The 18,782-nt window shown below is 38.3% G+C and overlaps 1 protein-coding gene across 1 annotated transcript in view; it reads right to left on the reverse strand.

Moving 5' to 3' along the window:
* LOC145999650 (putative inorganic phosphate cotransporter) overlaps positions 1-18,782 on the reverse strand; it is a 284,482-nt gene that overhangs the window by 39,420 nt on the left and 226,280 nt on the right. Inside the window, exons 5-8 of the mRNA XM_083136778.1 lie at positions 14,773-15,002; positions 10,473-10,622; positions 7,042-7,174; positions 4,730-4,971 (exon numbers count right to left, since the gene is read on the reverse strand). Of these exons, the coding sequence (XP_082992904.1) occupies positions 4,730-4,971; positions 7,042-7,174; positions 10,473-10,622; positions 14,773-15,002 (755 nt within the window). The remainder of the gene's footprint in view (positions 1-4,729; positions 4,972-7,041; positions 7,175-10,472; positions 10,623-14,772; positions 15,003-18,782) is intronic.

Raw genomic sequence — 18,782 nt, forward strand, 5'->3', positions numbered from 1 at the left:
TTTGCGAAAATAAACCACAAATTACGTCCCACGTTACAATTATTGGCTCTCTCGAAATTCCCACATATATTGGTAGTGCAAGTTTCTCGCGAGATGGCCGAAGGTTGAAGCCCTTTCTGCCATCTATTGGTGATTGTGGGAACTTGATATGAGACAAAGAGCTTACCCTGCATATACGTGAGAACTTTCTTGTTCGTTAGTAAACATCTGCCTCCTAGATGGAGGCTGTTTCTACACCATTAACACAAAACAGCTGTACAAGCGGTTTCAATGTATTCATTTGCTGCTTCATTTTGCGAAAATAAACCGCAAATTACGTCCCACGTTACAATTATTGTCTCTCTCGAAATCCCTACATATTGGTAGTGCATGAGTTTCTCGCGAGATGTCGCCCAAAGGTCGCAGCCCTTTCTGCCATCTATTGGTGATTGTGGGAACTTGATATGAGACAACGAGCTTACCCTACAAATACGTGAGAACTTTCTTGTTCGTTAGTAAACATCTGATTCCTAGATGGTGCTGTGGTAAGCCCCACATATTTTTAACCAAATAGTTCCGTGTTTAGTACTTGGTGGAGGCACAAAATGGTTCAGATTTCATTCTAAACTGTTGGTAATATACTGTAAGGGGTTTGAGATCTTTCTGCATTTCAAAAAAGGATAATTAGGGTGAATATATCAATCTCCCTCCCCTTTTCCAATGACTTATTTAGCAAACCATAAAGAACAATTCTATGATACTGAAATTTACATTTTAAAGCTAAATGAATTTACGGTTATTTAATGTTTTGCTTTATTTTAATTCGCTTTTTGTGACACTTTTGGCTAATTTGTGAAGATGGGGATGAGTGATGATATGGTGAAATGGATTGACACTCACAAACATCCATGCCCAGGCAGGGATTCGAACCCGGACCCTTGGCATCGTTGCGCGATGTGCTAACCACTCGTGCCACGGGGCCGGCAATGTTTTACTTGGATAGTCTACACCAAGTCTGATAAACCCGACGTATTTGTGCAAGAGCGCTTTCGTATGCACGTGTGTAAGTATACTGCAGGACGAGCAGCGGTACTGTAGCGTCATAAGAGGACAGGAGGCTTCATCCGTCGCGTTCGTGTAGTGGGGAACCTCTCGCCGGCATTGTAATCATGGAAGAAGATGCAGGATGTGATTCGAGGGTGTGAAATCCTGGAGGACGGGGATTTACCCCCACCTCCCCACGAACAGAATTGTCCTAAAAAAGCCCTCCCACCAAAAATTTCCGTGGAAGAGAGTTCTTGTTACAACAATAAAGATAAAAATTAGATTAGACTTGAGGATAATATCGAAAACAAAGAAAGGATAACGTCCGTATCTGTGTTAGTTTGTGAGTGTTCCCTGATCTCTCCTTCTTTAAGGTAATCATTAACAGATACATTACACCAATAACAATATATGCACAATAAAATTCTGCAGGAATGCAAGACAAGTACAGGGTGGTCCAAAAAAACGTAACCGAATAATTGTCGTTACTTTACGTTTCGGTTACTTTTTGGGGGCCCACCCTGTATAACTATGAAACCTAACCGATTTCTATCCGTGAACAAACACTTAATCAAACCATTTGAACCAATCTGAATGTATTCATATTCTTAACATGCATGGGCGGAGTTTGTGCTTTTGCTTTGGGGGAGCAGGCTCTGGGAGAAGCATATGATGTACCTGAGGGTTTTTGAATATCCCCTAGTTTATAAGGGGTTCGGAGGCCTTACCCGGAAATTTAAAAAAAAAACAACTTAAAAACACTTAGTTTTAGGCCTTTTATATTTGAAAATATTAAATTTCCTCGCTTAAGTAAACAAATATTAATTAGTATAGCCCATTGGTTGTCAGTTTTAAAAGAAGCAAAACAGTACAATTATCGCACTTTACATCTTATGAAATTTTTATTGATACAATACTCGTATTACTTTGAAAAAGTTACGGTAGCCTACAATAGTAGGCTTCAGAAAATTTTAGAAAAATTAAATTGAAAAGTTATTTTGATGCCCCAGCAGTAACTGTTGACTCAACAGTCATTTTAAGTTTTAATTTCTTCAAACTGTACACATCAATCAAATCGTCTAAGACCCGCTATTGCGGCGCAATTACCGCACATGCCATCACGTCAAGATTTGCGGTATGTCTTGATAACAAAAATGTAGTAACTGAACTTAATCATGTGTTATTTTTTTTAGTCTTTTTTTAAGTTCTGGCCCCTCCAGAACTCCGCCCATGTTAACCTGTTAGTAATGGAACTACACGCACGGCCATGAAATTAGGCGTGTGACAGATGTTCGCGCTGTTGCCACGTCGCAGCACAACCCCGCGTGTTCGGAGGCTTAAGAGGATGAAATATCTTTGTTGTAGCACTGGTCTTTGTAATGTACGTGATACAAATTGAGAGTATTTGGTCGAAAAGTCAGGGATGACAACTTTATGCCCCGGAGAGAGGTCGGTCTGACGCACGAACTAGGCAACGCAGCCCGGTTGACGTTGCCACACAGAGCGCGGGAACCAGCGACTTTTGTCCATCTCCCGCTTTGCTTTTCCCACATGTGGCACCAGCGCAATTCTGCCCAACCGCCTATTTTCATGACGTTGCTTTTAGTTTGCTACTTAAGCTATAAATATCTGATATACATAATACAGTAAAACCTCATTAACCCTGACCCCTATAAGCCGGACTTCGCTTAATCCGGACAGGCAAAAGGAAAAAAAGCAGAATGCAAGGTTTCAAATATGGCTAGAAGCACTGTATTATCGTATTTCTTTACATTTTCCTGTACTGTAAACCATAATAAACGTGTTTTGTTGCTATAAACGGAGTTGTAAAGCACTTTCTACTGTTCATTTAGGTTATTTCAGTTAATCCGGACTTTAGTTAAACCGGTCAACTTATCCCCCCCCCCATTAGTCCATATTAACAAGGTTTTACTGTAGTTACAAATTATTCCGTTAATAATATATGATTTTCAAATGTTTAGTGATTCACTTTTAAATCTAGTAACATAATAAATATATGTATTCACACCCACACGCGGATACCGGCATTTTCGAACTGTGACGTCATTTGTTTACGCACATATCTTTAGCATGCAGAAAACGGGTGCTAATCTGTATCATAAGAGCTGTTCAAAGTGGTGGACAAGAAATCTACTTGCACAACGTTGTCTCTGTCAGTCAAACCGTGAAAATTCCTGGGTTGTCCCAACTGATAAGCGTTGCGGAAGAATACCACACAGTGCCCCCGCACTATGCTAAACGTTATCTAGCAAGGGACAGTTTTCGCATCTTGCTCAACCCAATGGCCGCCACTGCCACGGAAAGATCAAATTACAAATTGTTTCGACCCTGACTCAAATGTATAGTAATTTTTCAGGTTATTTGTGGTGACAAGAATTAGGTTTCATCATATTTTAAATGTTTGTGTGATTAAGACTGTGTTAAGAGCCAAAATTGTAATTTTCTTAAAATATTATAGTTATGAACACAGTGCAAATCTTGAATGCATGCAGAATCGAAATTCACAGTGATCAAGGACACTGTCTGTAAATTACTCTGACAATTTGATTAAATTATACCAGGTGGCGCAAAAGTCACTTTACCAAAAAAGCACATTGATAATAGTATTACGTTAGTGTATGTGCTTCATGTGCTGAGTAATATTATTTAGGTGTATGGTTGGTAACATTGTCGTGTGACACTGGCAACAGTGCACTCGTTATTCTTTGGCGACAGTTGAGTCTGGTGTAGTGTGGTTGTTTGTTGTTAGATGACACATTTGAAGATTGGATAGGATGCCCGTGGTACCACTGGCGTGCGTGTTCTTGTGATTTCACGCCATGCGATTTTGCCTTGTGGGGACTTCTTAAGGATATGGTATACTCATCATCACCGGCAGATTTGGATGCACGAAAGACTCAATTATCAATGCGTTTCATGTCATCAACAATGATACAAGTTTACTGCATCGTATTTGCAATTCTGTTGTTGATCATTGCACAGAATGTATTGCAAACAACGGAGGACACTTTGAACAAAACCACTGAAACTGGAATTTTGTGTATCTACTTGTATTTTGGAGAAGCGTCTCGTGAACGCATGCGGTGCATGCAGCGCATGCGTCAATTGTGGGAAAAAGGACAGCTTGCTCAGTGACGACATTAATGAGCATTTCTACATTCTAATTTCTTCATATAGGAGAAGCATTTATTTTACACGAGAGCGCTGAACTAAGCTTATATTACTTTTCTTGGATCTGAAGTGAAAGAAAGTAATAATTCTTTTCCCACAACTGATGCATGCGTCACTTCAGATCCAAGAAATGTAATATAAGCTTAGTTCAGCGCTCTCGTGTAAAATAAATACTTCTCCTATATGAAAAAAATTAGAATGTAGAAATGCTCATTAATGACGTCGCAGAGCAAGCTGTCCTTTTCCCCACAATTGACGCATGCGCAGCATGCACCGCATGCGTTCACAAAACGCCTCTGGTATTTTGTATGTATACTTGAATTTTGTGTATAAACTTGAATTGTGTGGGTAATCTGACTGTTGCGCCACCCTGTATTAAAAATTTGAAGCTGAGAGATTATACTAACGGTTGAGGTTCAGTAAAGCGGGAGACTTAAATCCCGGGTAGAGAGGCTAAATGGTAAACTGAAGTAAAAAAATACTTTTCTTGAGTGATGGTAAACGATACACTTACCCTGCTGTGGATAATGTAACCAGCTGTTATAGGAGCGATGAATCCTCCAACGTTTGCTGTGAAATTTGTGAAGCTCATAAGAATCCCTGCAAACCTTGGCGAAATGTCAAGATGGTTCACCTTGAAGCCTGAGTAAATACCACCGTTGAGGCCGACGCCAACCGTCAAAATGGCCACCGTGAGTGCCGGATCGCATCCCGTGTAGGCGGCTGCCACCAGCGCTATAGCTGGACTCCACTGCCCTGCAGAGAGAAATTAGTGCGTATGGAATTGTATTTAAAGGCACGTGACTACAAAATACTTAAGTTCTAAGTGCTACATCTTCAACTATTTACTCCCTCTCTTCTTTTTCAGCTTGTGCTACCTCTATTGCCTCTTTCTTCCACTTCATCATTCGCTTTCTCTATTCATCGTTCCTTTCCTTTCCTTATTTACCCATTTTCTGTTCTCTTCTGTTTATTCTGTAAATTTATGTTTTCTCCGTCGATCTCTTTCTTCCATTGATCTTTATTTCTAATCTCTCATTCTTTCTTTCCCTTCCCTTCTGTCTCTTGTTCATTCCTTCTCTTGCTCGTCTTCTCTGTGTTGCTATATATATTTATTTTCTTTTCATGTTTCTTTCTCTTTTCTTAATCGCTTTTTACTTGCTCTCCCTTCTTTCTTATTCTTTCCATCACTCATTCTTTCTTCCTCTCCTCTTAATTTCTATTCTCCCTTTTTCTCTCGCTTATTAATCTCCCTTCTTTCTCTCTATCCATGCTCTCTCTATTTATTCTTATCTTCTTTGTCTTCTTTTGATTGTTTCTCTTTCCTCCTATTCTCTCTCCATCTCCCACTCACCCTCTTTCTTTCTAGTTCCAGTTAGACAGAGATAGATACATCTTTTCAAAGCTCGACACGAGAAACAGATCAGTCTCTTCACAGACCGAGAACAATAGATCCATCTGTAAAAGCCAGGTCAGTCAGAAAGTCCAAGAGTTTCGTCCTGATCGAGGCTTTAGTAAATCATATTTAAAATTATATTAAAGTTTCGTCTAAATCATACTTGCTTCACTGTGCGAATTAGTTGAGACATATCAAGACATGGACAAACGTATATTTTACTGTTCTGCGTCTCTTATTTCGAGATAGGCCAAAATTCCCCTTCGAGATTCACACCTTATCAAAAAACGTTTAATAAATACTGAATCAATTACGATAAAATTTGGTCCCCGCCCAACTGATTTCCATCTCGGTTCTATCTGCCTGAGTGGTCTCCCCGATGCCGCAGTGTAGCGTCGTCGCCTTGTAATCAAGGGGTCCCGGGTTCGATACCCGGTGGAGGCACAAGTGATTCGGATCCCACTTTAAACTTTAGGTCCAGTCCCGATTAGCCTTACTGTGCATAAAGTGTACTTGAAACAACAAATCAATCAATCTATCTGCCTGAAATAGCTTAGAGATTAGCGCAGGAGACCAAGAAATAAGGGACACAGCTTGTTGTTAGCTTTTTCAGTCACATCATCATCATCAATCATATGTTTCTGTATTAAAGAACAAAATAAATCATTAGACTCACCACATTGTCTTGGAGTATGCAATGGGCACTAATTCTAAAGCACAGGGGCGTCGTTTAATATGCAATAAATAATATTAATACATAGAAAACTATCTATTACATAGAAATTGTGAGGCATATTAGGCATTTATATCCAAATTTGGTTCCCAAAAAATGTCAACCTAGCAACACTTCTTGATCCACGTATTATCTATTCCATTTAGTGACCTCCATGCCAGCACACAGTGGCATTAAGAGAAGGACTCCACCTGAGGCTACCCACACAGCAGGCGCTCCATCCGTTGGATCATCTAGACTCTTATATGTAATCTAAGTATACCCTGTCTCAGTTATCTCTGTAGCAAGTCCGCGCATAGCGGCAGAGAAGGGGAGGAAATCGAGTGGCCAGAGCGAAGCAGTACACGCTACTGGGAAGGTTGGTAACTGCAGTCACTCCACCCTCCAAGCAATCGCGTTCCCTCTCATGTGTTCATTGATGGAGCCGTCTCGCGTCACTACTTGCGTAGAGACGTCTTCCCGTTCGCCTGCTCCAGATATAGTTGGGACAGAGTATAGCTATATATTAATGCATCAGAATAGCAACTTTCTTTCCATTTTTCATTTTGTAACCAAAACGTAGACAAAATTAAACATCAAATATCACTCTCAGAATTATCAAACACTGATCACTAAATAACGGTTTAATTAAAAGTCTGCGAACTTAATTGACCAGTTTGAAGTTCTAAATGGTAATAAAAATCGTGTATTTTCTTACCGATTGTGTTTATGATCTTTCGAGTGGCCGTTCTGGTGAAATATTGCTTGCTAATCAACCAATCAGCAACGTGACTTATTGCAATGGAGAATATCCACATGGCGAGGTAAGGAAGGGCCGACAGAAATCCATTCTGTAATGAGAAGTTAAGAGTTACCAGTGGCCGAGAAAAGTTTAATGTAAGAGAGTATAAAAGGAGGTAAAGGAAACGGGGAATATTAAGATAACAGAGATAATGGAAAGAACAATGGGAGAGAAATCGAGATAGTGGGAGAATATAAAACAGAAAAGGAGGGGGAGAAGAAAATGAAAGAGAGAAGTCGAGATAGAAAGATAAGAGAAAGGAGAGAGATAGAAAAGGGGGAACGATGGACAGAAGACAAAGAAAAAGAGAACAAGAAAGAAAAGACAAAAGAAAAGAAAGCCATTAATAGAAGAGAAAGAAAGAGAGAACAAGAGAGAAAAGACAAAAGGAAAGAAAGCCATTAATAGAAGAGAAAGAAAGAGAGAACAAGAAAAGACAAAAGGAAAGAAAGCCATTAATGGATGAGAAAGTAAGAGAGAACAAGTAAGAAAAGACAAAAGGAAAGAAAGCCATTAATAGAAGAGAAAGAAAGAGAGAACAAGAAAGAAAAGACAAAAGGAAAGAAAGCCATTAATAGAAGAGAAAGAAAGAGAGAACAAGAAAAGACAAAAGGAAAGAGAGCCATTAATAGATGAGAAAGAAAGAGAGAACAAGTAAGAAAAGACAAAAGGAAAGAAAGCCATTAATAGAAGAAAAAGAAAGAGAGAACAAGAAAATACAAAAGGAAAGAAAGTCATTAATAGAAGAGAAAGAAAGAGAGAACATGAAAGAAAAGACAAAAGGAAAGAAAGCCATTAATAGAAGAGAAAGAAAGAGAGAACAAGAAAAGACAAAAGGAAAGAAAGCCATTAATAGAAGAGAAAGAAAGAGAGAACAAGTAATAAAAGACAAAAGGAAAGAGAGCCATTAATAGACCCTTAGTACGCCGCACGGTCTGACGAAAGTAAGCCCAGTGTCGCCGAGGCTTTGAGCGGGAAATTTGAATTCGTATACATAATGGAGAAAAATCGTACCAACTCTGGCACTATGAGACCAATCTACTTCGGATAACTTTTGTTTTGCAGGCAATACATCGGTGCATGCAACCATGTAAAATTTGGATGCCCCAACCGTGGGGGGATTACGGGCGGGGGCTGCATCCCCCGAATTTCAATGAAAAAAAAATAAAAATTTGGAGTTTGCCCCCTCTTCTTCAGCTACTTTGGGGAGAAAACCGGAACTTTTGCTTTTTTTTCAAAGAATGGACCTTCCGCAACAGAATGAAACTTGATTCATGTTCGTGGGTGCAATACAATTTGAATAATAAGGCAAAACGTAAAACTCTAGCGAATTTTAGCCAATTTGCATATTATTCATAAAATTGTTATAACTGACACTATGGGACCAATCTACTTCGGATAACTTTTGTTTTGCAGGCAGAACATCAGTGCATGCAACCATGTAAAATTTGGATGCCCTAACCGCGGGGGGCTTACGGGCGGAAGCTGCATCCCCCCAATTTCAATGAAAAAATCATAAAAATATGGAGTTTGCCCCCTCTTCTCCAGCTATTTTGGGGAGAAAACCGGAACTTTTGCTTTTTTTTTTAAAAGAATGGACCTTCCACAACAGAATAAAACTTGATTCATGTTTGTGGGTGCAATACAATTTGAACAATAAGGCAAAACGTAAAACTAGCGAATTTTAGCCAATTTGCATATTATTCATAAAATTGTTATAACTGACACTATGGGACCAATCTACTTCGGATAACTTTTGTTTTGCAGGCAGAACATCAGTGCATGCAACCATGTAAAATTGGATGCCCCAACCGCGGGGGGCTTACGGGCGGGGGCTGCATCCCCCCAATTTCAATGAAAAAAATCATAAAAATGTGGAGTTTGCCCCCTCTTCTCCAGCTGCTTTGGGGAGAAAACCCGAACTTTTGCTTTTTTCGTTCGCACTTGCATCTTGTGTAGCTACTGTGAATCTATTTCTCCCTTTTGACTCGGCTCTTTGTGGAAATATGTCCGGAAGGAAACGTTTGTGCGTTAGGGAAATGGATGAGCTGTTATATGATACGAAGTGTTTATGGTGAGGCGTTTGTTAGTCCTAACAGAGGAGGGACGGAGCCTTTGCAATCCTTTCTCTTGTCTATACTTCTGGATAGACGCACGCTTTAGACTCATGCTTTTGGCCTCTGGCTATCGTCAAGCTTCATTGCATTTCTAACATAGAGGCGACAGAAAGCTGACAATGCCAAACCTCATCCAATCCCCTCTCTCCTTCCCCTACCCCCTAATCCCCGCCACTACTTCAGCTCGATCACCAGGTCTAAACACAAAGAAGAATGTGTGCCTTATCAGTACTAAATCACAGCGTTGGAAGCTTGGAGGAAAACAGCATCGTAAATACCAAGCATTTATTGTGTCTGTCAACTGAAGAGCGAACACGTGTTTGGGTGAGCCCAAACACGTGACATATTCCGAAAAAGGAGGGGGTGGGGGGATTTGGAATTTTTGAAACATGATTGCAAAACATGTTCCCGAACGAACTGTCAGTGTTTCAACCTCAATATACATATATAAGTGTGGCAAACCCTCGATAATTGTATCTAAAGCTGTTTGTAACATATGTGTTACAGCGGCTACAAGGGACATACTTTTTTTGTAACATATGTGTTACGGCGGCAAACTAAGGGTTAATAGAAGAGAAAGAAAGAGAGAACAAGAAAGAAAAGACAAAAGGAAAGAAAGCCATTAATAGAAGAGAAAGAAAGAGAGAACAAGAAAGAGAAGACAAAAGGAAAGAGAGCCATTAATAGAAGAAAAAGAAAGAGAGAACACGAAAGAGAAGACAAAAGGAAAGAAAGCCATTAATATAAGAGAAAGAAAGAGAGAACAAGAAAAAAAAGACAAAAGGAAAGAGAGCCATTATTAGAAGAGAAAGAAAGAGAGAACAAGAAAGAAAAGACAAAAGGAAAGAGAGCCATTAATAGAAGAGAAAGAAACAGAAAGAAATGTGGAGAATAAGAAAAGTGACAGGGAGATAAAGAAAGACGACAGAAAGAGGGCAAAAGAGGAAGACGAGGAGGAAATAACTTGAGAGAGGGGGAAAAAGAGGGAAACAAGAGCAAAAAGAACAGTGAAGAACATAAATAAAGTGAGAAAGAGAGGGAAAGGAAGGGAATGAAATGGAGGAAGGAGAGAAAGTGTGAGAGAATACGAGAGTAAGTAGATAAACAGTATGATGAAAGAAAAGAAGTAGAAAGAAAAGGAACGAGAGAGAGAAAGAAAGAGAGAGAGAGCGAACAATTTCGTAGGAATTCATTGCACATTCAAAATATATTTTGAGACTTAAATCCTACCTGCTTAATATCGAAGTGAAGAACTTGTTTCATGTACGAGGGCAGTTCAGTCATTAGGGTTTCGTACCCCCAGTTATGTCCGACGTGACTCACTAAGATCGCCCAGAATGGCAAAGACATCAAAATCGCCTTTTTCGGAACAGGAACAGACTAAACGAGATAAACGTGTTGTATTATATTACATTGTCTTCTGTGTATTTGCAATATTTTCACAATTTCAAAAGATATGATCTAAATATTACATTTTTAAATTCGACTTTTCAGATGAATGTATTCCAATGATTATATAGTTTTTGTGTCCATTTTATGCACATATAGGCTAATCGATACTGGAACTACAGTTTAAATGGGATTTAGTCTCCTACGGATATCGGACCCGGATCCTTTTCATTACCGGTCGAGTACGTTAGTACTACACCATCGGTGAACCACTATATTGGAAACTCATTAAATATATATATATATATCATACTTAATGTTATATTCCCGAATTTATGTCATCATTATTAAATTCTAACTGGAATTAATTTAGTCTTGCATATACATCTATAACTGCACGTATTTACATTCTTTAATTATTTGCGTAATATAAATTAAAACTAAAAAATATGCCAAATTAGTGTGAAACAAATGCAGAAATTTGAACAAGCAAGCAGAAATATGCAGGAATACGTAGAATTTATATAAAAAATATTGAAAAATGCATATAATTTCATAGAAATTCTAAAAATGTCCCAAACGATAGTCTCGAAAAATTCTAAAATATGCTTTGATATCTAGAGTGACATCTCTACGCAAGTAAATTAACATAACTGAAAATGCATTAATTCTATGATTTGCAGTGCCTAAAGTGTCATCACATAAACTTTTTGTTTCTCATACTTCTCTGCTTATAGAAAAATTAACAAACAAGTTATAACACACCCACAATAATAACATTATTGTTAAAGTTAATTGTTGATCGAATGGCTACAGTAGGACTCAGTGGCGAACACTCCCTTTGAAAGAGGGTAAGGCAGAGCTACAAAACACCCACTCACCCTTTTATATTTCAAGTACGGCTCTTAATCTTTCTATCCACACTAACCACATTGACAAAAATGTTCAATGCTCTATCAAACAGGGTAAGCCCGCTCTCCCCCTGGGTAGGTGAAATATTTTTGTAGTGGTGCTGTATTAAGGAAAGTTCGCAAATTCGAATTTATATATATATATATATAAATAAATTATATTTTATATAATTATATATATATATATATATGTGTGTGTGTGTATGTGTATGTATTTATGTATGTATGTATGTATGCCGGCACCCGTGGCGGACTGGTTAGCACATCGCGCTATGACGCCAGGGGTCGCGGGTTAAAATCCCGGACTGGGCATGGATGTGTGTGATTGTCCCATTCATCAATTTCATCATATCATCACTCATCCCCATCTTCGCAAATTAGCCAAAAGTGGCACAAAAGCGAAGAAAAATAAAGGAAATCAATCAATCAATATATGTATGTATATGTACATGTATATATGTATATATCTGTGTATATATGTATGCATGTATATACAGTGCGTTCAATTTAAAAGCGGTATGGAGCACACATATACAATATACAAAATATACAAGTAAGATTCTTAAATCAAATGTTGAAAATGATGACCTTGTTCTTGAATACACATGTTACACGTTTTTCCATATTTCTTGCGACATTATGGAGGACATCTACAGTTATACTCCTAATTTCCTCAGTGATGTGGTGCCTCAGCTCCTCTAAGGTGCGTGGATTCTGCCTGTATACTTTTTGCTTCAAAACCCCCCACAAGAAGTAGTCCGGACTTGAAAGATCTGGGTGTCTGGCTGGCCACAGTCCCTTTGAAATAATCCTGTGTCCAAAGAAATTTCTTAACATAGCCATAGTCTCATTGGAAGTATGCGGAGTTGCGCCGTCCTGCTGAAACCAGCATCGACGTTCCTCTGGTTCCAACATTGCAACAAACTGCATTATAATGTTTTGGTAAATTTCACTATCTATTCTGTTTTAAAAAAAAATGGGCCCTACCACTCGCCGCCTGGATATGGCACACCAGACACCAACTTTCTGAGGGTGGAGGGGGGAGTCCACGAAAAGATGGGGATTTTCAGAGCTCCATGTTCGATAATTTTGTAAAGACAAGTAACCATTCAGGTGAAACCATGCTTCATCGGAAAAGAACACGTAGTCCAACACAGTGATGTCATTCCCAATGAAGTCCTTCAACCATTGACAGTAGGGCACACGATTAGGGTAGTCAATTTGTTTTAATTCTTGAAAAACTTGAATTCGATATGGATATAATTTCGACATTTTCCTCACAGCTGTATGGACTGATCCTACGGACATTTGCGTCTCCTGGCTTAGGCGTCGTAAAGGTTTGTGGGGAGACCTTGTCATTATTTCATTAACATTAGTCACTGCCTCTTGTGTTAGTACAGCCTTCCTACGTCGGTGTTTCACGTTACATACAGACCCTGTCTCACGGAATTTATTGACAATTTTCTGAATTGAACTTACAGTCGGAGCACTCTTACAGAACATTTCCGTGAATTTACTGCAGCTTTTTTTGAATGAATTTGTTCTGAAATATTGTTCAACAATAAAGGCACGTTTCTGAACACTAAATGGCATCGTAGAGGGCAACTTCTCACTCACTCAACTCAACGAAGAACAAACACAACCCAGCAGAAGAGCGGAACACCTGCAACTAACAATGCGTCCGTCCCCTCCCTCCCTCCTCTTCACCCCTTCCCTCTCTTCAGCTACAATCAACTTTTCCTCTAACAATGGGCATAACGGAACGGACGGAACATAACTGACGACAACAAAAACAAGACTCAAATATACCTTACGTGCCCTTTTAAATTGAACGCACTATCTATCTATCTATCTACCTACCTATATATATATATATATATATATATATATATATATATATATATATATATATATATATATGTATATATGTATATGGGTGTTGTAGGGGTACAAAATTCGGTGCACCTGGAAATTTTTCACCTGGCGCCTGAATTTTGAAATTCAGTTCTCAATTATTATTTCCTTTGTATTCTGTATTATGTGTATCATTAATCAGTCGGCCATGTATTAGAATGTACTGCGTAGTTATTCAAGAGGCTTTTTTAGGAAGGTCACTCCGGTGCAAGAATTAATAATTTTAATTAAAACTTTAATTAATTCATAAATCAAATATTTTAAGATCACATATAATAATGTGTCGCTTTATCTTAGTTGCATTTTATACCGTATTTGCATTTTATATTATGCATACATTACGTATGTCATCAGTGGCGGCGATTGGGTTCCAAATCTCGGGGGGGGGGGGGGCAAGGTGTAAAAACTTTAAGGGCAAAGACAGTTTATTTGCCTTGGTAGATAGGGTTTAGCATAGTGCGTGGGCATAAGTGGCAAAAAGTGCGGGGGCAATTGCACTCCACGCCTCTCCTATCGCTGCCTGTATATTATATAAACTTAGATATTAGTAACTGCACATTTATATTGAATTAAGAATTTGAAGGACACTAGATGGTGCTACATTCTCTTCTAAAGATCTGGAAGTATCAGACTATTATATTGTTAGCAGGTTTTTCAAGGATGATTTACTGAAATGTCATTTAACCAGATACAAAGTAAAAGTCTATATCATAGTGATTCACTAGTCATTGTCAAGCTAAGAACGTGGAAAATCGTAGTATATGTAAGATAAATATGCTGACGCTGTAGAGATCTTCGATCGCAGAACTACATACAAAAACGGTGGTATAATCTACATTCAAGTTAAACTGAGAATAGGTTAAGATAAGAGTGGACACAGGATCTTGTATAATACAAGGTGAAAGTTAGAACAGTTTCTGAGATTATCAACACTCCAGAAGTTTTTCTGTAGTGTCTATGACCCTGGGTTTGGTCAGAATGTTATGACGCACCCTGTGTATTAAAGTAAGTCCCAGCTCATCCTATTCAACATTTACAGCCAAAGCAGCAAACATTCACGGCTTACATGCTGAGAAATGTCAATGAAAACTCTTTTACACTTATTTATTTACCGGCTTTTGTTTCTTTACCTGCCACCTTTAGAATTATTTTGTATAGTTTATTCAAATTCATTACCTTGAGCATAATAAGCAATGCATTGATTCAAAATCATACATATTTGAGATGTTCAACTTGCACCTAATACGCCATGATAAGTAAAGTGAGTAACAATTTGAACATTAGGAACTTAGGAACACCCTGTATACAATACTCACAGCTGTCGTTCCCTCCTTTCCCCAGAGCGAAGTCAAGATGTAGCTCCTCTCGTCATCCGACATGGTGGGGTGGGTGATTGGGTCTTCGTGGACCAAGAAGATGAAGGCAAGTGACCAAATTATTCCGACGAAACCGAATACATAGAAGATGGACGGCCAACCACCGCTGAATCCATACTCCGCCAGAAGGCCACTCAGGGGCATGGAAATCACAGTACCAAACTGGGCACCTAAAAGACAACCATTGATTAGTTGATTGGTTGCTTGGTTGATTGGTTGGTTGGTTGATTGGTTGGTTCATTGATTGGTTGGTTGATTAGTTGGTTGATTGGTTGGTTGGTTGATTGGTTGGTTGGTTGATTAATTGGTTGATTGAATGGTTGGTTGATTGGTTGGTTGATTGATTGGTTGCTAGATTGATTGATTGGTTGGTTGATTAATTGGTTGGTTGATTGATTGGTTGATTGGTTGGTTCATTGATTGGTTGGTTGATTGGTTGATTGATTGATTAATTGGTTGGTTCATTAATTGGTTGATTGATTGATTGGTTGATTGGTTGGTTAGTTGATTGATTGGTTGGTTGATTTGTTGGTTGGTTGGTTGATTAATTGATTGTTTGGTTTGGTTTATTTTACTTCCATTTTCTGTCACTGTTGGCTAATCGCGGAGATGAGGATGAGTGATGAAATGATGAAATTGGTAAAGGGACACTCACAAAGAAGACCTATGCCAAACTGGGCACCTAAAAGACAACCATTGATTAGTTGATTGGTTGGTTGGTTGATTGGTTGGTTGGTTGATTAATTGGTTGATTGAATGGTTGGTTGATTGATTGGTTGATAGATAGATTGATTGGTTGGTTGATTGATTGGTTGATTAATTGGTTGGTTGATTAATTGGTTGGTTGATTGATTGGTTGGTTGATTTGTTGGTTGATTTGTTGGTTGATTAATTGATTGATTGGTTTGGTTTATTTTACTTCCATTTTCTGTCACTGTTGGCTAATCGCGGAGATGAGGATGAGTGATGAAATGATGAAATTGGTAAAGGGACACTCACAAAGAAGACCTATGCCAAACTGGGCACCTAAAAGACAACCATTGATTAGTTGATTGGTTGGTTGGTTGATTGGTTGGTTGGTTGATTAATTGGTTGATTGAATGGTTGGTTGATTGATTGGTTGATAGATAGATTGATTGGTTGGTTGATTGATTGGTTGATTAATTGTTTGGTTGTTTGATTGGTTGATTGATTGGTTGGTTGATTTGTTGGTTGATTTGTTGGTTGATTAATTGATTGATTGGTTTGGTTTATTTTACTTCCATTTTCTGTCACTGTTGGCTAATCGCGGAGATGAGGATGAGTGATGAAATGATGAAATTGGTAAAGGGACACTCACAAAGAAGACCTATGCCAAACTGGGCACTTAAAAGACAACCATTGATTGGTTGATTGGTTGGTTGGTTGATTGGTTGGTTGGTAGATTACTTGGTTGATTGAATGGTTGGTTGATTGATTGGTTGATAGATAGATTGGTTGGTTGATTGATTGGTTGATTAATTGGTTGGTTGATTAATTGTTTGGTTGTTTGATTGGTATATTGATTGGTTGGTTGATTTGTTGGTTGATTAATTGATTGATTGGTTTGGTTTATTTTACTTCCATTTTCTGTCACTGTTGGCTAATCGCGGAGATGAGGATGAGTGATGAAATGATGAAATTGGTAAAGGGACACTCACAAAGAAGACCTATGCCAAACTGGGCACCTAAAAGACAACCATTGATTAGTTGATTGGTTGGTTGGTTGATTGGTTGGTTGGTTGATTAATTGGTTGATTGAATGGTTGGTTGATTGATTGGTTGATAGATAGATTGATTGGTTGGTTGATTGATTGGTTGATTAATTGGTTGGTTGATTAATTGGTTGGTTGATTGATTGGTTGGTTGATTTGTTGGTTGATTTGTTGGTTGATTAATTGATTGATTGGTTTGGTTTATTTTACTTCCATTTTCTGTCACTGTTGGCTAATCGCGGAGATGAGGATGAGTGATGAAATGATGAAATTGGTAAAGGGACACTCACAAAGAAGACCCATGCCTAGGTCGGAATTTGAACCCAAGACACGTGGTGTCGTGACGCGCCGTGCTAACCACTCCGACACGGAGGTCGGCAACAATGTTCGACTTTGATTTTATGTTACATTAGCTTCTGGCATCCCAAAAACCGTCCTTTGTCGGAGTGGTTATCACAGCACTCTAAGCCGACAGGTGTCCCGGGTTCGAATCCCGTCCTTGGCAAGGGTGTTCTTTGTGATGAATTTCATCTCATCGTCACTCATCCTCATCTTCGCGATTAGCCAAAATCGGTAGAAAAGCGAAGTAAAATAAACCAAATAGATCAATCAAAAATTATGACTGTCTAAGTCGGTAGCGTCGACAAAGAATTTGGGGGTCGAGATCGACATTAACAATATTTTATATACGTAAATATACAGGGTTATAATGTCGCAAATTGCGCATCATAATCCTGGAGTGCTACTAAAACAATATACAATTCAACATTATATATTTTTTCTAATATACAGCGTGATTAAAAAAGATCGACTCAAATTGAGTCCATCTTTTTTAATCACGCTGTATATGTAAAAAGGTTTTTACCCTGGCACTATGCTGTAATATGTGCGATGAGGCAAAACGAGAGAGGGGAATGAGAATATATTTCCTCACTAATTAATTTATTTTAGCATCATATTTAATCCGTTAGATGAAGAAAATAAATAATTTAAGATTAACTAAAGTATTCCGGTAAGCTTAAAAAAACGTGACTTTCGTAAATAAAACAATAAAAATACTGACGCAATTAAATATTTTATGGGGATTATGACATGATCTGGGGGCACCAATGACGCTGCGGGTGATTGGTACCCCTGCAAAAGTATTTTAGTCCAGTGAAAATAATGTCGTCTGGGAAATTAATTTCAACAGAAATGAAACGAACTGCTTCTGTGGTAAAAACATGTGACTAATCCGATTTTGAAAAGTTTACTACTTTCTCGGACCTGTAGGCTCGCCGCCATATTGAAAAAATGGTGGCAAAAGTTCACCTTGAAAATCTTGAAAAAATACAATATCTCGAGAACTATGATGTTACACAAAAAGTAAGGATAACCAAAATGAAAGAGCATACATTTTTTTCGGTATTTCAAGCTTGCAGCGAACTCAGTACCTAAAAATTCTGTTTCAGGTTTGAACGTATAGGTGGCACTAAGGTTCTGAACTGTAGATGTTATGAAGTGAAGAGAAAATCGCTTGAAATGCGACAGATATTTCACTGAAGAATAGCAATTTATACATTTATTTAGCATTAGATAGCTTATTATAAATATTATTACTATTTGCGTCTTAGTGAGGTTGTAGATACTTACGTTTACGTACGAATTATTATGAATTGTAAGAGTAATATATTTACGTACGAAAATATATTAATATAAATACATTCCTCTAGAAACAGTAAATGTTTATAAAAAACATTACTATAATGCTCTTTGAGTAATATGATGTGTAAATGATATATACCTAATAAGAGTTTAGAATGTAAAATTACAATATAGATTTTAAAGCAATAGTCACATAGTCAGAATAAATAATATACATTATGTCATAACTAAAGTGGTTCAAGCCAAAGAACAGCTGAACCAATCGGGTTTGTTAAGTTGCCGTGGTGAGGGAGAAATCTCGTGGTATTCAGTGTTGCCAAATTTTTCGTTTTGTGTCGTTTTCGAAACAGGTCATCAAGCCAGCACGGCGAAGCCCAATGCTTGCCTCCGTGTAGCAAGCGAATGGGTCTCTGAGTCCCTGCCTCTCCCTGAAATGCGAGCGAAGGGGGCTTGTTGACAGGAAGAGCTGTCGTGCACGACTGGACAAAAATCAGGCGTGTATAGCTTGACCACAAGGAAAAATAACCTTCCGTCAAAAGCGTTCGGGCAACTTCCCTGCCGTTCTCTGTGCTT

The sequence above is a fragment of the Lepisma saccharinum genome, chromosome 15 (genome assembly GCF_977018435.1).
Source record: "Lepisma saccharinum chromosome 15, izLepSacc3.1, whole genome shotgun sequence".
Taxonomy (NCBI): Eukaryota; Metazoa; Arthropoda; class Insecta; order Zygentoma; family Lepismatidae; genus Lepisma; species Lepisma saccharinum.